Below are 24,651 nucleotides of genomic sequence, written 5' to 3' on the forward strand. Positions count from 1 at the left end.
ATTAATAATGCATTGGAATATTATATTAAAGCTGGCCGGACCCGCACAGCATTTTTTTAACATTGTGTGTTGTCCATGTTTTATAGCGTAGGCAAAAAATTGATTATTAGCACTATTTGTGGATTATTTATTTGTTTGTTTATGTTATTTGTAGATGTTCCAACTTATCTATGTTGTTGACGACTTATTTATTATTATTTCATTTGTATGTTTGTTGTTGTTATTTGTGCTTTTTCCTACTTCTATATTGTTGACTACTTATTTAGTGTTATTATTTATTGTTATGATTTGTTATTTGTGCAGTTTCAAACTTATCTATGTTGTTGACTACTTATTTTTTGGTATTATTTATTTGTCTGTTGTTGTTATTTGTGCTCTTTTCTACTTATATATGTTGTTGACTACTTATTTATTCATTGTTATGATTTGTCTTTTTGTTGTTATTTGTGCACTTTCATACTTATCTATGTTGTTGACTACTTATCTATTGTTATTTTAATTTGTCTGTTTGTTGTTGTTATTTGTACACTTTCTTACTTATCTATGTTGTTGACTACTTATTAAATGTATTGTTTATTGTTATTATTTGTCTGTTTGTTGATGTGTACTTTCCTACTTATCTATGTTGTTACATTACTTATTTATTGTTATTTTTATGTCTGTTTTTGTTGATATCTGTACACTTTCCTACTTATCTATGTTGTTGACTACTTATTTATTGTTGATTATTCATTTGTTTTTTATTTATCTTATTTGTACACTTTCCTACTTATCTATGTTGTTGACTACTTATCTATTGTTATTTTAATTTGTCTGTTTGTTGTTGTTATTTGTACACTTTCTTACTTATCTATGTTGTTGACTACTTATTAAATGTATTGTTTATTGTTATTATTTGTCTGTTTGTTGATGTGTACTTTCCTACTTATCTATGTTGTTACATTACTTATTTATTGTTATTTTTATGTCTGTTTTTGTTGATATCTGTACACTTTCCTACTTATCTATGTTGTTGACTACTTATTTATTGTTGATTATTCATTTGTTTTTTATTTATCTTATTTGTACACTTTCCTACTTATCTATGTTGTTGACTACTTATTTAATGTTATTTTTTGTCTCTGTTTTTTGTTGATATTTGTGCACTTTCCAACTTATCTATGTTGTTGATTACTTATTTACTGTTATTTTATCTGTCTTTTTGTTGTTGTTTTCTGTGCACTTTCCTTCTTATCAATGTTATTGACTACATATTTATTGTTATTTTTTATTTGTCTGTTTGTTGTTGTTATTTGTGCAGTTTCCTACTTATCTATGTTGATGACGACTTATTTATTTCTTATTATTTCTTTGTTTTCGTCAGGTTGTTCCGAGTCATGTTCAGAGTGTGTCGGTCCGAGTCCGAGGGAATGCTCATTATGTTCTGACCCGGCCGCTTTGCTCCAAAACGGCGAGTGCGTTCCCGACTGTGGCTCCGCCTTCTACAGTCAAGATGGCGTCTGTCACGGTAAACAATTAAATTAAACATTATTATAATTAAAATAATCATAAATGTTGTAATAATTGGTAAAATAACTCAATTATAGCATACAAGGGTGATGAAAATTAGGTATTTTGAATTGAAAATGATTAAAATTACATACAAATCTAATAATAAACAGGAAAAACATGTTTTTATTCACATAAATTTATATTTTCACAAATTATAAATACATACTGGAAGTATTTATTACTACATTGGTGACATAACCCAAATAATTCAGATTTGAATGTTAAGGACTAAATTTCTGTCAACATATGTCGCATAAAAGAAGCTAAAATGCATTAAAATGAGAAATAATTAGAATTTTTAGTGTTTTTATTTTTGGTTATCAAAAGTATATACTACAACTATTGATAAAATATAATAATATATTTCTTGATGCGTTTCACTTGGTCTTATAATGTTATGCTCAGTTTTTTTGGTTATTTTTATATATTTTTTTTCGTCTGGCCAATAAATGCGAAAGTACTTTGGTGGTCTAAATAATGATTGGACCTTGACACCAACTGAATGTCGCTAAGTGCTAAGTGCTATAGTATTTTCTTTCAAAAAATAAAAAAATGGCTCATTTTCCGCGAAAAAGTGAATGCGGAAAAGTTGCTCCCCCCCCCCCTCCCCCCGCTGAGCCGACATCCCATAAAGAACAAATAGGCAATGACGTCAGTGTTCCGCTTAGATGCTAAAAACAAACAAGTGAAAAGAAAAGACAACCATTAGCTGCAAATCTTTTGTGGCGCTAATGAGGAGGCGAGATATGAATATGGATGATTTCTATTTGGAGGATTGACTTCCCTCAGGGAGTCTTGATGATTAAAGAAGTCTTGCGCTTTGATCGCAATTAGGATGTGGGCGGAGTCAGTCATTTGATTGGTCCATGTGTGCGCCTGTTTTTGACGTAGATAGATTATCGTATTGACTGTATTGGTATTTTTGCATTGAAATAAGGCTGAAAAAGTGTTGTCGTCTTACATTCAGGGTCTAAAATTACTCATTCACAATGCTAGATGGCGCTAGATATCATTAAAGCAAATGCTCAACTCTTTAAAACTACATTAATGAAGTTATTGCAATTATTAATTTACATTTTGAAAACCAGAGGCCATTACAAATATAATTGGACTGTAGTTTATATATTTAAATGTTCAAATATTAAGATGTGATATACATTTTTTGCAAAATTATTATTTTGGCGAGGCAAAATTACATGCCTTTTCTCTCAAATATATTTTTATCATTATTTTTGACATTATTTTCTGAATATAATTTGGATTTACAGTTCAAAAAGTCTTGAAAAAGAGTGTCGTCTTATATTCAGGCCAATATTTAACAAAAATTAATTAATTTTAGCTCGATTTTGATGTATTTTTCCTGAATTTTTTAGCCTGCCACGCATCCTGCGCCTCCTGCTTCCCCGACAAACCCGACTGCTTAAGTTGTCCGTCCGGAAACGTCTTGCATCATGGGAAATGCTTGGAGGCGTGTCCAACTCAACACCACAACGACAGCACCGGCAGATGCCGAAGTAATCCATTTTTTTGGACTTTCTCATATTCCTATTTGTCTTCTTTTGTCATAATATTATCGTGTTGCCTTCAGGGTGCCACAGTTCATGCGTATCCTGTTGGGGTGCCTTGGCATCCCAGTGCACGTCATGCCCAGGTGACCTCCTCCTCCACCAGGGGCAGTGTTTGGATGCCTGTGGCGAGGGTTTGTACCCACAAGCCCACACTTGCCACAGTAAGCACTTGCCATTTATACTATTTAAACATATTATGATTATTTTAGACTTTAAAGATTCCCATAAATCCGATGCTTTCCAATTTTCTAGCTCCGCCCCTTTTGTTTTTGTATTGAAAGGCTTTTCAATCGGCTTTTTGGTTTTTGCAGATTGTCACCCTTCATGTCGCCGGTGTGAAGGACCCCTGGCCTCGGACTGCCTGCTATGCCTGAAAGCCGCCGAGGTCCTGGTCCCGCAGTCACATGACCTCCTATCGCCCCACGGGGTGTGCATGGCAGACTGTCCCGTCAACACTTATGTCGACCACCGGCGCACCTGTGCAGGTAATGGCTAAACTAACTTTGCTACTTTTGAGTCGAGGGTTAGCTATTTTCATCCGCTAAGACACTGGTGTCAAAGTAGTGGCCCGGGGGCTAAATCTGGCCCGTCGCATCATTTTGTGTGGTCCGGGAAAGTCAATCATGAGTGCCGACTTTCTGTTTTAGGATCAAATTAAAATTAAGATATAGATGTATATAAAGTTTCCTGATTTTTTTCCCCTTTTAAATCAATAATTGTCATTTTTTAATCTATATTTTGGTGCAAAAGCTACATTTTTCGACATAGGTGTCAAAGTGGCGGCCCGGGGGCCAAATCTGGCCCGCCACATCATTTTGTGTGGTCCGGGAAAGTAGATCATGAGTGCCGACTTTCTTTTTTAGGATCAAATTCAAATGAAGAGTATAGATGTATATGAAATTTCCTGATTTTCTCCCGTTTAAATCAATAATTGTCATTTTTTAATCATTTTATTTGTGTTTTTAGTCCAAAAATAATTTTCTAAAATCTAAAAATATATCTAAAAAAAAGCTAAAATTAACTTTTTTTTTTTAGATCTATAAAAAACAGAATATTTCAGGCTTTTAACCCAGTTCTTTTAATCCATTTATAAAAATATTTTTAGTTTTGTACTTAAATGTGATAGCGATAAATAAATGGTCAACATAAATAAGTAGTAGAAGTAGTAGTACAGAACTCGAGCTCTTGGGAAGAAACTGGGTGGGTAGGGGGTAGTTGATGATCTTTTGTACGTCGCCCCCTAGGCTTCTTTTTTGTGTTAAAAATGGGGTCATTTGTGCCTGTGAAATTGTTATGTAATCGACTCATATTCCAGCTCGTTGTTGCCAGCCTTTTTCTCATCCAGAATATTAGTCAGGATGACAAAAACAAGATTAAACAGAAAGAAAAGAGGGAGGGATGTGTTTTGTTTTGACCGTTAAGTGTGAAATTGTAACCACTTAGCAGCCGTCTTTGTCTTGGGGGGTCATCCGGCGTTCAGTAGCACACTTTTTTGGCAGATGGCGCCGTCTTTGAAGGTCATGACACTTTTTTTGGCATTTTTTTTTGTGCATGCTTTGACTCATTGATGTTTGCTTCTTGTTTGAGCTTAAAGGAGGTCTAAAATCAATGGCGGTCTCGTTCCAAACTTGTAAAGCCATTGGTTTTGTTCCGGCGCTTACGAAAAAAAACGTCTTGTGGGGTTCATTTTCTGGGCGATTTCACCCGAATGTAAACGCTTACTATGGGTGGTTAAAAATGAAATGTTTTCTGTTCTTTGAAAGAATGTGTTTGTTTACAAAGTCTCGAGTTCCATTTGAAAACCAGATCGTCTTTGATGTTGATATAAAAGTGTTTGCCAAAAGTCTGATCTGCAAATTAAGGTCAGAAAACTTGAAGCACTGAAGTAAAAAAAATCTTTTTTATTTAAGTTCATAAAAAGTAGTAAACAACATAGACACGTACTCAACCACCTAGATTAGTCGTCAATCATATAAATTAGTCAACAACATAAATAAGTAGTTACCAACATAAATAAGTAGTACCACATAAATAAGTAGTCAACAACATAGATAAGTAGTCTACAACATAGATAAGTTGTCAACAGCATAGATAAGTCGTCAACAACATATATTAGGAAACAACATAGACAACAACAACGTAGCCAACAACATAGATATGGTGTCAACAACATAACTTAGTTAACAACATAAATAGATAGTCAACAACATAGATAAGTAATCTACAACATAAATAAATAGTCAAAAACATAGATAATCAGTCTACAACATAAATAAATAGTCAACAACATAGATAAGTAGTCTACAACATAAATAAATAGTCAAAAACATAGATAAGTAGTCTACAACATAAATAAGTAGTCAACAACAGATTAGTCAACAACATAGACAAGTAGCCAACAACATATATAAGTTGTCAACAACATAACTTAGTTAATAACATAAATAAATAGTCAACAACATAGATAAGTAGTCTAGCACATAAATAAGTCGTCAACAACAGATTAGGCAACAACATAGACAAGTAGTCGACAACATAGATAAATCATCATTAACATAAATAAATAGTCAACTACATAGATTAGTCAACAACATAGATAAGTCGTCAACAACATAGATAAGTCGTCAACAACATAGATACATTGTCAACAACATAGACTAGACAACCACATAGACTTGTCAACAACATATATACGGTGTCAACAAGATAGATAAGTCGTCAAAAACATAGATAAGTCAACGACATAAATTAGTCAACAACATAGATAAATAGTCAACAACATAAGTAGTCAACAACATAGACAATTTGTCTACAACATAGATAAATACTCAACATAGATAAGTCGTCTACAACATAAATAAGTAGTCAGCATGGATAAGTGGTCACATAAATAAGTAGTCAGGAACAAAAAGTGCAGCCTGTGGATTTAAGTGCGAGTGCAAGATAAGAAATTAGTCTTTATTTAAGTCCGTCTAGATGCAGAACTCCAGTTGAGTATAGTGACGGACGGCTCTTGGGAAGAAATTGTCCTTGAGTCTGTTGGTCCAATCACACCCACACACTCATCATTCATACCCACATATAATATAGTCCACAACTGTTCTCAAAATGTGTGACGTATTTGTTTTCAAAACCACCAATCTTTTAAACCACTTACTTGTTGATGATGTTTTTCATAAAACGTTGATTTTTGCGTGACTTAATGTGTTTGTGTTTGGGTTCTTCTTGCACAAACACGAGTATAAATTAGGACTGCCCACTTTTAGACGGAACTCAATGCATCATTGGGACGGTTGGTGCAAAAACAGCCTCATCGACCGGTTGAATTTTGTACCGAATCAGCAGAAAAGTGAGGAATGAAGCTCATTCGGTGTGGGGAGCCTGATAATGTAGTGGCTAAAGACGCGCCGGGGGTGCTCATATTCGTCGATATTCGCTCCTCCAACTTTATGCGTCACATTTTACTGCGAATCGATCGCTTCTGGGAATGATTTAATACTGCGTTTTGAGAGAAAAAAATTCAATGCAGGCTTACTGAATTCTAACGTTGATGTTTACAAAAAACATCAAGATGCGGTTTGATGATGTGAAGAGAAATCCTCATTGAAGATTAAAGGGTCTTTGATGATGATGATGTCAGAAGGTGAACCACTGGATACATTTTATATGATTTTTGTTGCTTTGTCTTTTTTTCAGAATGTCACTTGACCTGCTGGCAGTGCACGGGTCCTTATGCAGATAATTGTACATCTTGTCACTCGCCGTCTGTCCTACATGAGGGACAATGTGTACACGCTTGCCCGCTAGGATTTTTTGGACAAGAGGACCACTGTCAAGGTGTTTACTCTATTTTTCATACTATACATCACATAGGAGTACAAGTCGCATTAGCTAAAAAACTTGCTAAAAATCTAGCCAAAAAACTAGGCAAAAAACTACACTAAAACAAGTCAAAGAACTAGCCAAAGAACTAGCAAAAAACTAGCCAAAGAGCTAGCCAAAGAGTAGCTAAAAAGTAGCCAAAAATTAGACAAAAAAACTAGACAAAAAAACTAGACAAAAAAACTAGACAAAAAACTAGACAAAAAAACTAGACAAAAAAACTAGACAAAAAAACTAGACAAAAAAACTAGACAAAAAAACTGGACAAAAAAACTAGACAAAAAAACTAGACAAAAAAACTAGCCAAAAATGGCCAAAAACTAGTCTAAAAATAGTCAAAAAAACAGCCAAAAAAACTAGACAAAGCACTAGCCAAAAAAAAGCCAAGAAAAAATCCAAAAAGCTAGCCAAAAAACTAGCCAAAAAAACAGCCAAAAAACTAGCCAAAAAACGGACAAAAAAACTAGCCAAAAATTGCCAAAAGAAGCCCCAAAATTGCCAAAAATTGCCAAAAAAATAGCCAAAAATGCAAAATGAAAGGGAAAAAATATATCATGAGTCGTACTGGAGTATAAGTCACATTTTAGGGAGGGTTTTTTATTTTTATTTATTTTTCTTTAGCACATACATGATTTGTTTATTTTTTATTTTATTTTTTATCCTGGTATGACAGACACTTTGAGTCCGTTGTTGATATGTGACAAGACAGCCTAATTTGAAGCCTTTGGAAGAAAACTGGCTCTGAGCCAGAGAGCAAACAGACTTGGATTGTTTCCTGGCTAAATGTTTTGTTTTGCTTGGTTGCCCTCTTGCTCGTTCTTTACTTCTTTAGGACACACAAAAACACACAGTCACACACACCTAATGTATTGGTGTCTTGACACACGGGAAACTTTCACTGTAAACCTTTAACAAGGTTTAACTGAGCAAGCAGAAAATCAACAATGTTTAAAGACAACTTTGTTAGCGCTTAAATCAAAGCTTCCAACATTGATTGGACGTCCAAAAACCAGAATATTTAAAAAAAAACCTTTAAAATTAAGGTTTTTAGGACTTTGTTTTCAATCAAAAAGTCAAATCTGTCTTAGACACACATTTTTTTCTTCAAAGACTAGCGCCATTTCTCGTTAAAGCGAAGAACTGCATGGTAGGAAGTATTTAAGCTTCTTGTGCATGCCATATTCAATTATATTTTAATCTGTTGCTACACGGCCAAGAAAAAAATGGGACGGCGTTTTGCCCAGTTTGTTTACGCACCCTTGGGTTGGAGTTTTCTAATTGGTCTTTGTGGCCAAGAACAGGCTTTCAAATTAAAACAAAAATTGTTGTTTTTGCAAATTAGCGCCAATGCCTGATATTTGGATTTGAACTGCGCACAAACATTGACGGCATGTTTCTCCCTTTCCCGCCAGCCTGCCACCCGTCCTGCCAGACATGTTCGGGCACCTCCCAGGCCGATTGCACCACATGCCCCCTGCTGGCACACTTGGAGGAAGGCCGCTGCCGGACTGCCTGCTTGGACGGGAGCTTCCTCCACTCCGCTACGGGCCAATGCCGAGGTAGGAAAATTGCTTGGGACATTTCCAGCTAGGCACTGCCACTAATACTCATTACAAGCCAGTCCCACCCTGCTGGTTTAGAACCAAAATACATTTTTTTGCGCTATTTAAAAAAGAAATGTAATCATTTATTATGATTGGACAGCCGTTTCTGGCTAACATAAAATTTTTCAACTCTCTACGTTGCACGGTTTGGACAGACGTAGCGAGAGAAGCTTAACATACACACAGACACTCACACATAGATCATTATTTTTCTCTATTTTTTTTTTATATTTTTGTGACTTGAGACCAAAATGTCTTAGTTTAGGGACTTGACTTAAGAGTTGTTGTTTTTTTAAAGGGGTGAGATGGCGTCTAAGCGGTTAGCACGTCCGTCTCACCGTTTAGAGGTCTCGGGTTCGATCCCAGGTCAGTCATGCTAGTCTAATTCTATGCTAAACTGCCTCTTTGTGCCCTAAAATTAGCTGGCCACCAATTCAGGGTGTCCTCTGCCTCTAGCCTGAAGTCGGCTGGGATAGCCTCCAGCACCCTCCGCGACCCTTGTGAGGATTAGCGGTTCAGAAAATGATTTTTTTTTAATGACAACATCGCATTACTTTATCACTAATGCCTACATATTACCATAAAAAAATTACACATAGGACCAACCAAAAAATGACAATGACATAACACAGTCACATATTCTTTATCCTCCACAAAGACTGCCTCATACCGCGTTACTATAACGATTACTTGCAAATGGATTGGACGTTTTTCGTGGTTTTAAGTGGTTTTTCGGGCAATTCGAGGACATTCTGGGGGGTCGGCAATCCCGTCCAAATCTGACTTTTTTCAAGACCGCCTCCCAAAACGATCCCACGCTGTTGGCTAAATCGAAAAATGTTGCCTTGTCGCGTCCCCCCCCCCCCCCCCCCCCCCTGCCGTTCTTGTTTTGTTCATCTCGCTGATGACAAGGTGAACTAACGATGACGGTTTCTTCCCGGAGATCCAAAACAATCCGAAGACAATCAAGCCGAGTAATCGGGGGCACCGCACCGTTACCCGGCGCCCCCGCGCGCACTTTTAACGACACTTTCTGATGACACGCGGTGTTTCGCGGCGCCGGCCGGTGATCGGACCGGCCCCGCGGGGGGGAGGGGTCAAAAGTGTTGGTTAATAAATGATGCCTGGCAGGCTCGTAAAAATAGAACGGTCCTTATTTCAGCGTCCAATCCACCTTCACGCTCCGGTGGGAGGCAAAGTTGGTTATCGCTTGGTTGTCACGCTGACGGCGGGCGAGGAGTTTAATTTAAGCGCAAGAGCGCGCCGTGTTAATTTCCCAAGTGCCAGATTTGATTTTATTGTATTTATTTTGTTGATGCTGTCGTGAAATTCAATTAGGGATCAATTTTTGATGATGTTTTTGGAACTGATGAAAAATCATGGCGTCATTTCTTCTTCAGATTAATGTTTAGATTTAAACTAAGCTTGTTCTATGCTATTTTACAGAGTAAATAGTTACGAATTTAGACATAACTTTGGCACAATTTCAAAATTTTAGACTTTTAAGTGCACGTGTGTCAAAGTGACGGCCCGGGGGCCAAATCTGGCCCAACGCATCATTTTGTGCGGCCCGGGAAAGTAAATCATGAGTGCCAACTTTCTGTTTTAGGATCAAATTAAAATGAAAGTATAGATGTATATTAAATTTCCTCATTTTACCCCTTTTAAATCAATAATTGTCATTTTTTAATCAATTTTTTCAGTTTTTTAGTTCAAAAATAATTTTATAAAATCTAAAAAAATATATAAAAAAAGCTAAAATAAACATTGTTTTAGATCTATGAAAAACGCAATATTCAAGGCTTTTAATCCAGTTCTTTTAATCCATTTATTGAAAAAAAATCGAAATATTATATCGAGAATGGTCTGGCCCATATGAGATCTAATGAGGCTTAATTGCAATCATTTTTAAGGGAAGCAATTATCCGAGATTGACAGGTATGCGTTCCTTTCCATCAGATTGCAGCCCCGACTGCCAACGCTGCACGGCGGACCTCCAGACGGCCGTCGGCAACATTTGCCTTTGGTGCAAAGACCCCAGCGGAGCTAGCTTGTTGCTAGGCGACCATTGCGTTCCCCACTGTCCCCGGGACCACTACGCCCGGCATGGAGCCTGTATTCGTGAGTGAATATTTCAAACTTCTTTTTTTGGTTTTGAGTCATTAATATGAGTCATAAATATTTTTGGGGAGTCAAGAATATGAGTCATAAATATTTTGGGGAGTCAAAAATATGAGTCATAAATATTTTTGGGAGTCAGGAATACGAGTCATAAATATTTTTTTGGGAGTCAAGAATATGAGTCAGAAATATTTTTTAGGAGTCAAAATTTTTTTGAGTCAAAAATATGAGTCATAAATATTTTTGAGTCATAAATATTTTTTGAGTCCAAAATGAGTCATAAATATTTTTGAGTCAAAAATATGAGTCATAAATATGTTTTTGAGTCAAAAATATGAGTCATATATATTTTTTGGAGTCATAAATATTTTTTGAGTCAAAAATATGAGTCATGAATAATATTTTGAGTCAAAATATGAGTCATAAATATGTGTTTGAGTAAAAAATATGAGTCATACATATTTTTTGGAGTCATAAATATTTTTTGAGTCAAAAATATGAGTCATGAATATTTTTTGAGTCAAAAATATGAGTCATGAATATTTTTTGAGTCAAAAATATGAGTCATGAATATTTTTTGAGTCAAAAATATGAGTCATGAATATTTTTGAGTCAAAAATATGAGTCATGGATATTTTTTGAGTCAAAAATATGAGTCATAAATCTATTTTGGAGTCATTTCATTTTTAGCTCATTGGCAAATGTATTCATTTCATTTAATGTCACAATGTTGGGGTTAATACATTTCAAATTCGTAGTTAAAAAAAATCCTAAAAACTGATAGAACGGAAGGCATTATTATAATTATTTTTTTACTTTTTAGATTTTGATTTAAATAATAATTAAGACTATTTTTTTTTTCAATTTTTCCAGGTTGTCACCCTTCGTGCGAATCCTGCAATGGGGCGGAATCTGTTTCCTGTACTTCGTGTCACCCCTCCAGCGTTCTGCTACCCTCCGGGGTCTGCGGCCCCCAGTGCCCGCCAGGTTACTATGACAACGGGCAGAGGCTCTGCCAAGGTCAGTCTTCACTTTCTTTGGCCATCTTGTCTCTGCTAACGAGATCGGAGCTAAGTGAAAATCCCATGAAATTTGCATATTTTTTCCCAAAGAATGTCTTCTTTTTAACACGGTACTAAATACGAAAATAATATTTATTCATCAACGTCTTTTGAATTATATAAAAAAATACTGCTGCTTGAAAAAAATCCAACTTTATATGAGAACAGTCTTTATAAGAATATATAATAATCTAATATTTTCAAAATAAATTGTATCCATTTCACTAATGTCAATTCAATGCTATACTAAAATAATTACTTTTTTTGTACAAAGAAAAACTTCTACATAATGTATATATTTAGTAAAACATACTATATAAATATAATTTAAAAGTATTATTATATAGTATGCTATAGTACTTTAAAAAAGGCTTTCTTTTACTATTATTATTCACTTAAATAATACTTCTACATACTTTCTATACCAAGTATAGTATACTATATGACTATACTGATACTTTTATAAAGGTAGTACCAGTACTTCAAAAAGGCTTTCTTTTACTTTTATTATTATTCACTTAAATAATACTATTTTTTTTTTACAAAGAAATACTTCTATATACTATATATATCTAGTATAGTATACTATATAACTATACTGATAGTTTTATAAAGGTAGTACCAGTACTTAAAAAAAAAATATATTTTTTAATGATTATTATTTTTTTTCTCCCCTAAAATCTTAATCATAATTGTCCTAAAATTACTTTGAAAAGGAATAATATGATTTTGTATACGTATATTATGATAGTATGAAAACCATAACTTAGTATTTTTGTTTGTAATAGTCCATTTGAACTCATTTAATCACCAAAAATGTACATTTTCTTAATTTTGCCTACCCAAAAAGTCCCAAAAACTAATGAAATAGCACCAAATTCATACAGCGTTTTTGCCCTCAGCTTGCGCGCCGGCCTGCCTAACATGCGACGGATTGGACGCCTGCACGTCATGCCGCGACCCCGCCAAAGTACTTCTCTTCGGCGAGTGCCAGTACGAAAGCTGCGCCCAACAGTACTACCTCAACACCACCACGCGCACCTGCACAGGTAATATAACCACCACTATTCAATTCTGTCAGAAAAACACAAATTTAAACAGAATATCATTTTTTTTTCAGAGTGCGACTGGAGCTGCAACGCTTGCCGAGGTCCGCTCCGCACCGACTGCCTGCAGTGCATGGACGGCCACGTGCTGCGGGACGGCGCGTGCGCCCGCCATTGCCCCCCGGGGTCTTATCGCCACGGAGACGGATGTCTTGGTCAGTTCCTTCGCCCAACTCTCCATCTTACTCAATTGTACTTTTGAATTGTGGCACCTGGGCTTACTCCTCATTTCAATTACTGTATTTACGTACCTAGAGGGCACACTTAAAGTCTAACATTTTCTGTCAAATTGATGGCGCGCCGAATCAGTCGGTGCGCCTTGGTTATGCACTAAATTCAATATTTTGTGTCAAACTCGTTTTTATGATGATTTCAAAATGACTTATGTTCATAAATAACAATTATTAATACCCACATGTTCTCACCCGCTTCCCCTCCCACTGAAATGGTTAAACAAGGTCATTAAAGATTTAATTATTTTTGTTGATTTTAATTCTAGAATTGTTTAAATTGAATTTAAATTTTCAATATTCAATTCTTTATTTGAAATGTTTCAATTTTCATTTTTTCAATTTTCATTTTTTCAATTTTCATTTTTTCAATTTTCAATGTTCAATTTTCATTATTCAATTTTCAATGTTTAATGTTCAATATTCAATGTTCAATCTTAAATTTTCAATTTTCAATGTTAAATGTTCAATTTTTAAATTTTCAATGTCTCAATGCTTCAATGTTTCAATTTTTCAATGTTTCAATTTTTCAATGTTTCAATTTTTCAATGTTTCCATTTTTCAATGCTTCAATGTTTCAATTTTTCAATGTTTAATGTTCAATTTCCCATTTTCAATTTTTAATTTTCCAGACTGCGACGAAACGTGCGCCGAGTGCAGCGGTCCCGGCCAATGCCTACGATGCCATCCTCCTCACCTCACTTTGCTCGGGCAGTGCGTCCTCGAATGCGGGAAGAACTATTTCCCAAACCCCGACACAAACACTTGCCAGCGTAAGCGCTTTCCCCACGCACTCTGCGGCGCACGCATTTCTGAAATAATCACTGTTGGTTTTGTCAGGGTGCTCCACCGACTGCGCCCTGTGCGACAGCGTCGGACGTTGCCGAGCCTGCAGTCCACAAAGTTACCTCATGGAGGGATACTGCACCCCCGACTGCGGACGCGGTTACTACGCGGATCAAAAAAGTAGAATCTGCCATGGTACGATTTTTTTTTTTCAATTCCTTAACTGTTTTAGGTCCATCTGTTCTGTTGCTAGGCAGATTCTGTGAGTATTTGACATGAATTTACATTAGAAACCATTAAAAATAAACATTATATAGTGTTGCCAATTTTATTGAAGAGTCATAAATTACGCAGGTGACCTGAACGCATCCCAAAAAAAAACATCGCAACATAGAAAACTCAATTAAATTTACTTATTTTTTAATCATTTATTATTGTTTTAGGTCCATCTGTTCTGTTGCTAGGCAGATTTGCAGGTATTTTTCTTGAATTTACACTAGAAACCATTAAAAATAAACATTATGTTGAGTTGCCAATTTTATTGAAGAGTCATAAATTACGCAGGCGACCTGAAAGCATCGTTTGGGAAAATAAATGGAGTAGTTGACAGACAGGTGAGCTCAGGTATGCAATGAGAGTTTTTAAACGAGGCTAGCGTCGAATAATAAAGCTCACTCGGCGTCGGCGAGGAAAACAAATTACGCTTGACTTTGCTCGTAAAATTTTAATGACGGGGAATGTGGCGCGAATACGAGATCCGCCACCCACTTGAAACCATAAATTCAAAACAAAACAATGTATGGAAGAAATATTAAAACCACAACACGATTGTGCATAGATAAAATTCTCATTATTGTTGTTAAATTGAATGAATCCATATTTTTGATTGATTGACGGCATGCTAAAAAGGGCATTTTGACGTTTTTTTTAAGTGGTTAGTTTGTTGGGCTCACATTGCAGGGTTCGAGGGTTCGATTCCAGGTCCGTCATCATTGTTTGGAGTTTTTGTGGGTTTTTTCAGGGTAGTTTGATTCCCTTTAAATTGCCCCTTTAATGTTTGTTTAAAAATACTTCGATTAATTTCAATTTGTACTTAAATATTTAATTCTATTGACTTTATTACATTTATTTACATAAATATGTATTTCTTATATTTAAATTTGAAAGAATTACTATTTTTTTATTGGCCCGCCCCAAACAATAAAAATATCAAGAAGCTTAAGTTCAGCCTACATTCTTTTTCACTTCTCTGTTACAACACCAAGGGGCGCTATTCACCAAAACACTGATTAATTACTTTTTTTTTTTGGTCCCTCCCCCTAGCAAACAACAGCCCGCCCACAATCCACGTCAACGGTTCCCTCCAGGTTCCTCTTGGCGGTTCAATTCCGCTCAGTCCAACTTTGCTGCAAGTCCAAGACTCCGACACCCCGCTGCGGGATTTGACAGTCCGGCTTGTCCGGCGACCCAGCAACGGGCGTCTGATTGTCTTTGGAGGGGGTCCAGGAGAAGACGAAAACCAGGACCAGGTCCGAGAATTGAATGAGCAGGACTCGTTCACCTGGCCCCAATTGGAAAGCGGTCGAGTCCACTTTGAACACCACAAGGAAAAAGCCAGGTGAGCTTATTTGGAGTCACCTGATTTTGTGGCTCCGCCCCTCCCAGGTAAAAATAGCAATATACAGGCATACCTCTACTTACGAATGCCTCTAGGTGCGAAAGTTTCAGGTTATGAATTTTTTTGATCCTCTCTAGGAGCGGCGAATTCAGTTTGCGAGTGGCCGACCCTCAGTTTTTGTCTGAAACCCAAACGGTTCACGTCCAAGCCCTCTCCATGCAGGTGAGACTTCAAAACAATTTTTACAATATTTTAATCCATAATTTTGGGGACAATACATTGAATTTAATGCTCTATTTTCATAATACAATTATAATGAGATTTAAAGATTACCCAAAAAATGCACATATAACAACAAACAAACAAACAGACAAATAAATGATAAAAAATCAGTAAAAAAATAGTACTACATTATAAATAACTAATAAATGAGTGGTCAACATAATAAGTAGCAACAACATGAATAAGTAGTGAAGCACACAAATAACAACAATAAACAAAATGATAATGACTAAAATCACAAAAAATATCACATTTTCGGGATGTCTATATTTTTTATTTGATAAAAATCAACATATGTTGAAAATAATAGTTAAAATGCGAAACAAGAAACTTAAATAACCATCAATTACCATTTTTTCAGATAACTATAGCCTTAAAAAAATTAAAAATAAATAAAATATCAGGCTGTACAAAAAATAAATAAAAATATATAACACGCTGTACAAAAAAATAAAAATAAATAACATAAATTGCACTTGAGTATTAGGCATAATTCCAGCCAACCTATGATAAAAGTGCAATTAATAGTCCGTAAAATACGCTCATCTATTTATTCTATACTGCTCAAAAAAATCCTAACTTTTAAAGGCTTCCTATACATTTGCCAAACTTTCAAGGTGGTTGTCTCCAATTAATTGCCTTCATTTCAAGTCTTTTCAACCCCTCCAATGGAGTTTAAACATTAACCGTACTCACGGCACCCCGTGCGCCTTGATTAGCGCCATGTTTTGGAAATCACAAAGCGCACAAAACGCGCCTCCCGCAGTTCCTTTAAAACGCCGGCAGTTCCAAAGCCAAGAAAAACCAAACGTAGCTGGCTTTCAGCCAAGAGCAGACGCCGGAAGGATCCGTCTTGGCCGGTGGCCAGTGTGCGGGAAAGCGCTTACGCTGGCAAGAGTGCGTGTCGGTGTTTGGGAAATAGTTCTTCCCGCATTTGAGGACGCACTGCCCGCGAGCGTCTTTGTCAAACGTCACTGGCTCACCTGGAGCTCGGCGAGACAAAGTCAAGCCCCCCCAGTTCGCCTGGGGAGGGAATTTTACTTGTTTGCCCTCTTGTCACTTACCGTCTTGTTGGTGGAAAGACAAGCCGGCAGGGATTTGAGTGGTCGCCCGGGGGCTCGGTTGTCTATCCGCGGGAGATAATTGCTCCCAAGGGGGGGGGAAGACATTTTGTCACGGGACTTTCTGTGTCACGGCCGGCTTTGTTTTAGGACTGGTGTCAAAGTGGCGGGCCGGGGGCCAAATCTGGCCCGCCAAATCATTTTGTGCGGCCCAGGAAAGTTAATCATGAGTGCCGACTTTCTGTTTTAGGATCAAATTAAAATGAAGAGTATAGATGTATATTAGATTTTCCTGATTTTCACCCTTTTAAATCAATAATTGTCTTTTTTTAATCCATTTTTTTCTGCGTTTTTAGGTCAGAAATATTTTTGTAAAATCTAAAAAAAATGTTTAAAAAAGCTAAAATAAACATTGTTTTAGATCTATAAAAAACTGAATATTCAGGGTCTCCCCAGGCTTGTGTGGGGTTTCTCCAGGGTACCCTGGTTTCCCCTCATACCCGAAAGCTGGCATGCTAGGCTAACTGTGTGCTAAATTGTCCTTATGAGTGAGCAAGATTGGTTGTTTATCTCGCTTTGGCTCTGTGATTGGCTGGCCACTAATTCAAGGTGTCCCTCAAAGTCAGGAGGATATGCTCTAGCACCCCCCGCGACCTTTTCATCAAATGAAGGGAAAATACTTGGCAGAAATAGAAAAGCAAAAACAGGATTTTTTTCCGGCCAAATTGCGATGTTAATCTTCAACTATTTTGACATTTTTTTCTGTATATGTATTATTCTTTAAAATGTCCCATTTTTAATCCATAATAGTAAAGGTTTTTGAATGGTTTTACAGTTTGTATTCAGTTTTTTTTTAAGAGACATACTATTAAGCACTGTCAACAACAACAACAAAAACAGAATTCCTCTCACGGGTTGCCAGATTGAAACTTACTTATTTACTTACTTTGTCCAATAACTTTGCCTTTGAATTGGATTGAATCGGATAACTTTATTCATCCCGTATTTGCACTCCATTTGTGATTTCCAGCCTCCAAGGGTGCTAGCGTTATCCCCCCTATCGGTGACCAATCCCGGCGGGACTCAAACCATCACCAAGTCCACCCTCCTGGTGGACGATCCCGACAACCCGGCAGACGTCTTGGTGATGGTTCTGGAACCTCCTCGTCACGGCCGCCTGACCCGTGTCCACGGCGACCGATCCCTCAGCCGCTTCAAGCTGGAGGAGCTTTCTCGTGAGAGAGTCCAGTACGTCCACGACGGCTCGGGGGAGGGACAGGACCACCTGGTGCTGCAGGTCAACGACGGACATAGCTACCAGAATGTTCTGCTTCGGGTTCAAGTCAGCCAGAAGGTATGTTTGATTTCGTACTGAGGTCGGGATGAATATAAGACGATGTTTTTTTGCGTTGAAATGAGACCGAAAAAGGATTGGTCTTCTTAAAATTAGGGTCTAAGAGCCAAGGGTGTCAGACTCGGGTTGGTTCGCGGACGCATTAATGTCAACTTGATTTCATGTGGGCCGGACCATTTTTGATATAATATTTAATTTTTTTTTCATAAATGGATTAAAATAACTGGATTAAAAACCTTGAATATTAAGTTTTTTAGAGATCTAAAACAATTTTTATTTTAGCTTTTTTATATATATTTTTAGATTTTACAAAATGATTTTTGAACTAAAAACATGGAAAAAATTGATTAAAAATGATAATTATTGATTTAAAAGGGGGAAGAATCAGGAAATTTAATATACATATTTTATATTTATTTAGATTTTACAAAATGATTTTTGAACTAAATACGCAGAAAAAATGGTTTAAAAAATGACAATTATTGATTTAAAAGGGGGAAAAATCAGGACGTTTAATATACATTTTTAAAAATATATTTTTTGATTTCACAAAATTATTTTTAAATTAAGAAGAAAGAAAATATGGATAAAAAATACCAATTATTGATTCAAAAAGAGGAAAATCAGGAAATTAATATAAATTTTTTGTATATATTTTTACATTTTACGAAATAATTTTTGAACGAAAAACACAAAAAATGGATTAAAAATTACAATTATTTATTTAAAAATGGGGACACCAGTCTCCATTGTGTCGTCACTTTCTACTATGCAGAGGACAACTGTCACATAAATTATTTTATTGTACAATTTCAGAAGTCATACATCTGTGAAAGTCTTGATAATTTATTTTTTAATACTCTTTGACAGTATTTAATCATTTACTGTTCTAAAACTTTTGATAGTAGGAAGCATCACCCAATCACGAGGCTCTATTTGAGTCTCAAACCTGAATTCGGTCTTCAAACATTAAAACCCTCCCCATCGCAATCTCCACCTCGATTGGCTGAAAGTTTTTCCCGCTAACTTCCACTTCACAACATGTCAGCGTGTGCCATATGTTAAGCTACCTTCACTAGCGCTACCAGAAGGTTGCGTTTTGAAATACATTCATATTTCAAACTGGAACCGGAACCATCTGGTCCGTTTCAAAAGTTCTATTCATGTTTACGAAACTTTTGAAGTACTCATCCACGTTATCCCGTAAATTCTTAAAGGTGCAACGCTCACCGGAACTGCGCTCCAATCCGGTCACATGGGTGAAAGAAGGCGGGACTGTGAGACTTAGCAACAAACACTTGCACGCCTACTACGACGGGGTCAACGCTGAGGACGTTGTTTACACTATCCTGAACTCTGGCGGATTCCCCAAATATGGTAAAATGCATTTTACTGTTATGTTATGCTACCTTCGAAATCGTAAAATGGGCTACAGTAGAGTTGAATGATATTTATTGTATTTTTTTTATGTTAGGCTTTTTAATCCGGCCCACCGACATTGTCCAAATAATGTTTTTTTGTTTTGTTTTTTTTCTTCCCCAAGATGGCGCCAATGGCAGTAGCTCTGTCCACTCTTATTTGTTTTTGGTGTTTTACAGCCATTTTATCTTTTTTTAAATGACATTTTAATATTTCTTAATACATTCCTTTTTACTTTTTACTTTATACTTTTTAATTTAATGATAAGTGATGAGTATGTTAATACTTAAGTCATTTTTTCCGTTTAAATTTCATATGTACTGTTAACGGATGCACTTTTTTATATGTATCATATCTTCTGTTCTGACCCAGCCCATCTGCCACATTTTTTTTAAGTCAATGTGGCCCCCGGGCCCAAAAGTTTGCCAAAAAGTGTTCAAGTCGACATCTACTAACACGAACGGTATCGTTTTTTTGGATCTAGGTGAAGTGGTGTTGGCGTCCATGCCGGCTGACGGTCCACCCGAAGGCTGGAACCCGACGCTGACGGACGATCGAGGCTTCACCGCCACTACTTCGTTCACCCAGCAGGACGTGGATGACGGTAGCGTGTGGTACAGACACTTTGGCAGCGGCACCCCGGCCGATTCCTTCCTCTTCCAGGTTGGCCAACACTCGGTTGTCCTCGAAGACATTTCCGTGGCGACTTTAGGCAATTCGTGACAGTTTGTGGGATTCAGTGTAGTCATCCCATGTTTTTCCATCACTAAAAAACAACATAATCAGTAAATGACTGACCATCTTTTGGTATTAAAGTGAACCCTGGTGGTACATACTCAACAAATATTCAAGTTACAAATTTTTACACGATGCTCTGTTCCGATTATTAGCTTCTAAAGAGAAACATACCCACACACCCACAGTACTGGGTCGACTCCGATCTTGCAACCGAATTGTCAGATACCCCAAAAATGTCTGTATTGGCTGCAATGAGGACACAGTTAATCACATGGCATCTTACTACATATTTACTCACATATAAGCCGACTCCACTTGCAAGCCACACCCTTAAAATTGACTTAAAATCATTGATTTTTACAATTTCTCACGTATAAGCCGCCCCACGAGTGAGCTACACCCTTAAATTTGTCTTAAAATCATTGTTTTTTACAATTTCTCACATATAAGCCGCCCCATGTGTAGACCACACCCTTAAACTTCCCTTAAAATAATTGAGTTTGACAATTTCTCGCGTATAAGCCGCCCCCTGATTCACAATTTTCACCTCCATATTCATTTTTTTAATAGGGAGTACAAATATCTTACTTTGAAAGGAAAATCTTAAGAAAAATCATGACACATGCTACATCTGAGCCACTGTATGACTCAAATTCACATTATTAGGGTCAAAATCATAAGGAATTAATTCATCCAGTAATGTTTGTTTTCTTACAGCAAAACAGAAAATAACCAACAAATATCTTATGTCTGTTTTGCTACTGTAACCAAGACATTTCCAGAATACAGGATGAAATAAAGTTCTAATCTACTAATCTAATCTGATATAGACAATTTGAAGTGCTAAAATTTCGTTTTTGGGTAAAATATTCTCCCTCCAGGTGTCCACCGAGGCAGCCGCCGCCACGCAAAGCAAAGCGCAAACCTTCACAATTGGAGTCTTACCGCAAATCCCTGGATTTCCCCAACTGGCCCCGGATTGCGATCTCCAAGTCACAGTAAGTACAAACACAGCATTATTTTCCTCGTCTAATGGTTTCATTTAATAGACTGTCACACCGTATAGAAAGTTTTTTTTCGACCCAAAAGTGGATAAAAAATGTACTTTAGTTTTGCCTTGCGACTCGTAGAATTCTCATTAGTACCTCTTGAATTTTGGGGTCAATTTTAGTGGAAAAAAAACTGTGTACATGTTCAAACAGGCTGCAGAGGATCGCATTACGGAGATTACAGCGTCAGCTCTTTCCTTCGTTGACTCCGGCACCCCCAGCCATCGTCTCATCTACAACATCACTAAACCAGTACCAACTGGACAAGGTATTAATTCACTACTTTATTCCAACAAGGCTTTTCAACTAAACACAGTCATCACATGGCAATATTTGGCATTTTAATACAATATACAATGGGTATAAAATCAATAGCAGGCCAGTACTAATCAACATGTCAAAAAGGAGTACCATATTGGCCCGAATATAAGACGATCCCCTCATTTTCAAGTTTAAATACATTTAAATATGTAAACAAATTTGTAATCAGATTTTGTAAATGAATGGCTTCTGGGTTTTTTATATAAATTAATCAAACTACTGTAATAAAACAACACATTTGCAATTACTGCATTAACCATTAAGGTTTTCAGCATTGGCTTTTAAGATATCTGGCGCCATCTTTTATCTATTTATTTACTCATTATTACAACCGATGCTTTTTCAGTCTTATTTCAATGTAAATAAAAAAACATCGTCTTATATTCGGGCCCAAACATTAAATGGGTTTCAAACAGTACTTTTGTTGCCAGGCGCCATCGAACACCGAGACAGACCCTACGTGGCGGTCAAACATTTCACTCAGGCGGATGTAAATGACGGCAAGATCATCTACAGGCCCCCTCAAGCTCCTTCACACCTGCAGGAGCTCTATCAGTACTCCTTCATTGGTAATTATAAATAGTATTTTACAGCCATTTGGGTGAATTGTTGAGTTTTTGATGGATTTCAGTTGATTCCATTATTGACCATTTGTTGTTTTGCTTTCCTACAGGTTTGCCCGAGTCATTGAGTGTCTACTTCACAGGTAAATAGGACTCGCCATGACTCATGCGGCCTTGACACCCTTGGACTAAACCCTTTGTCTGCGATGGTTAATTATTATTTTTTTTGCATTGGTGTGTGTGAAGTTTCCGATGGCGAACACACGACTCCCGAGTTAGACTTTGCCATCCTCTTGCTGTCCAACCACCAGCAACCTCCCATGTTCCAAGTTTTGGACCCCCTACTGGAGGTCGCCATGGGCGGCCAAGCCACTTTAGGTAAGGAAAACCCCCCAAAAAATAAACAACAATTTAGTACGAAATGATGTGTATACACACACACACACACACATACACGCATATATACACATGTATACACACAAACACATATATATAAATATATATATACATATATATATATATATATATATATATATATATACATATATATACATATATGTACATATATATGCATATATCTACACACACATATATATATATATATATATATATATATATATATATATATATATATATATATATATATATATATATATATATATATATATATATATATATATATATATATATATATATATATATATATATATATATATATATATATATATATATATATATATATATATATATATATATATATATATATATATATATATATATATATATATATATATATATATATATATATATATATATATATATATATATATATATATATATATATATATATATATATATATATATATATATATATATATATATATATATATATACATATATGTATGTACATATATACATATATATACACATATACATTCATATACATATATATACATTTATATGCATTTTTATACATTTGTAGACAGTTGTGTACATTTATATACATTTTTATAAATTTTTATACATTTGTAGACAGTTGTATACATTTATATACATTTTTATAAATTTTTATACATTTGTAGACATTTGTAGACATTTGTAGACATTTGTAGACATTTGTAGACATTTGTAGACATTTTTAGACATTTATAGACATTTATAGACATTTATAGACATTTATAGACATTTATAGACATTTATAGACATTTATAGACATTTATATACAGTTATATACAGTTATATACAGTTATATACATTTATATACATTTACATACATTTACATACATTTATATACATTTATATACATTTATATACATTTATATACATTTATATACATATATACACATATATATATACAAATATAAATATAAATCTGTTGCTTGCAGGCGGGCAGCAGCTAGCGGTGAGCGACGCCGACACGTCGCCCGACGAGCTGGAGTTGGAGCTGGTGGAGGCTCCCGTCCACGGGGAGCTACTGAAGATTCAGGGCGACGCCCACTTCAGGATGACCAATGGTAAGCCCCCCAAAACTACATTAAGTCCACTAGTTTATGATAGAGTTCCGTTCCTGTGTATCCAGACTGTCGGTGGTATTTTTAGGTCACACAAACCGAAACTCGGGCAAAAAAAAACATGCAAACTCCAGCTTAAGCTCCTCCCACTCACTCTCTTTGTCCCGCCCACCAGGCGACGTTTTCACTTTCGCCGACGTGACCCGGAACTCATTGACGTACCGCCACGCCGGCCTCTCCCGCCAGGACGACGCTTTGACTATCTCGGTCAGCGACGGCATCTCCATGGCTACCGTCGTGGTGCGTGTGGCGGTGCTGGGCGGGGCCGGCCCTGGGGGCGGAGCCGGGCCCCGGCCAGATCCAGCCGCCGATTTTTCCCTGGAAGTAGCCAAGAAAAGCAGCGTGGTTATTGGACGGTCGCATTTGGCCTACACGGTGAGTAAACTGAAAAGAATATATGCGAGAAATATGGTAGTTTCTTTGGACACGTAGTAATTTTTTTTCGTTTGTGTTTTTCTTAGGACGACTCGTCCCCAGATGAGCAAATCCGACTCCAACTGGTTTCAGTACCCATGTATGGAATCTTGACCAGGACCGAGGACCAACGAGAACCACAAGAACTGAGAGAATACTCCACTTTTTCCATGGAGGACATTAACCACGGCGCCATCAGGTGGGTTTAAAAAAGAAGACATCTTTTACAATACTTTTAGCTCACCACCCGAAACAAAATAATAAAAAAAATACTCCAATTAAAAGAAGATGATGACAGTCAGGTGGGACGACGTCAACGTATTTTGAAAGCGAGACGAATAAGAACAAGTGC

General features: G+C 36.4%; 1 protein-coding gene across 1 annotated transcript in view; it reads left to right on the forward strand.

Annotated features, from left to right (window-relative positions):
- The window catches only part of fras1 (Fraser extracellular matrix complex subunit 1), a 109,976-nt gene that overhangs the window by 55,933 nt on the left and 29,392 nt on the right, over nucleotides 1-24,651 (forward strand). The window contains exons 14-38 of the mRNA XM_077715544.1: nucleotides 1,364-1,507; nucleotides 2,925-3,065; nucleotides 3,140-3,280; nucleotides 3,431-3,604; nucleotides 6,816-6,956; nucleotides 8,414-8,560; nucleotides 10,565-10,726; nucleotides 11,600-11,746; nucleotides 12,690-12,836; nucleotides 12,908-13,048; nucleotides 13,756-13,896; nucleotides 13,964-14,104; nucleotides 15,233-15,527; nucleotides 15,665-15,749; nucleotides 17,901-18,224; nucleotides 19,442-19,601; nucleotides 20,128-20,306; nucleotides 21,263-21,379; nucleotides 21,584-21,698; nucleotides 22,183-22,320; nucleotides 22,425-22,457; nucleotides 22,561-22,692; nucleotides 23,700-23,828; nucleotides 24,001-24,260; nucleotides 24,347-24,498. Of these exons, the coding sequence (XP_077571670.1) occupies nucleotides 1,364-1,507; nucleotides 2,925-3,065; nucleotides 3,140-3,280; nucleotides 3,431-3,604; nucleotides 6,816-6,956; nucleotides 8,414-8,560; nucleotides 10,565-10,726; nucleotides 11,600-11,746; nucleotides 12,690-12,836; nucleotides 12,908-13,048; nucleotides 13,756-13,896; nucleotides 13,964-14,104; nucleotides 15,233-15,527; nucleotides 15,665-15,749; nucleotides 17,901-18,224; nucleotides 19,442-19,601; nucleotides 20,128-20,306; nucleotides 21,263-21,379; nucleotides 21,584-21,698; nucleotides 22,183-22,320; nucleotides 22,425-22,457; nucleotides 22,561-22,692; nucleotides 23,700-23,828; nucleotides 24,001-24,260; nucleotides 24,347-24,498 (3,886 nt within the window). The remainder of the gene's footprint in view (nucleotides 1-1,363; nucleotides 1,508-2,924; nucleotides 3,066-3,139; nucleotides 3,281-3,430; nucleotides 3,605-6,815; nucleotides 6,957-8,413; nucleotides 8,561-10,564; nucleotides 10,727-11,599; nucleotides 11,747-12,689; nucleotides 12,837-12,907; nucleotides 13,049-13,755; nucleotides 13,897-13,963; nucleotides 14,105-15,232; nucleotides 15,528-15,664; nucleotides 15,750-17,900; nucleotides 18,225-19,441; nucleotides 19,602-20,127; nucleotides 20,307-21,262; nucleotides 21,380-21,583; nucleotides 21,699-22,182; nucleotides 22,321-22,424; nucleotides 22,458-22,560; nucleotides 22,693-23,699; nucleotides 23,829-24,000; nucleotides 24,261-24,346; nucleotides 24,499-24,651) is intronic.

This window comes from Stigmatopora nigra, chromosome 4, assembly GCF_051989575.1.
Source record: "Stigmatopora nigra isolate UIUO_SnigA chromosome 4, RoL_Snig_1.1, whole genome shotgun sequence".
Taxonomy (NCBI): Eukaryota; Metazoa; Chordata; class Actinopteri; order Syngnathiformes; family Syngnathidae; genus Stigmatopora; species Stigmatopora nigra.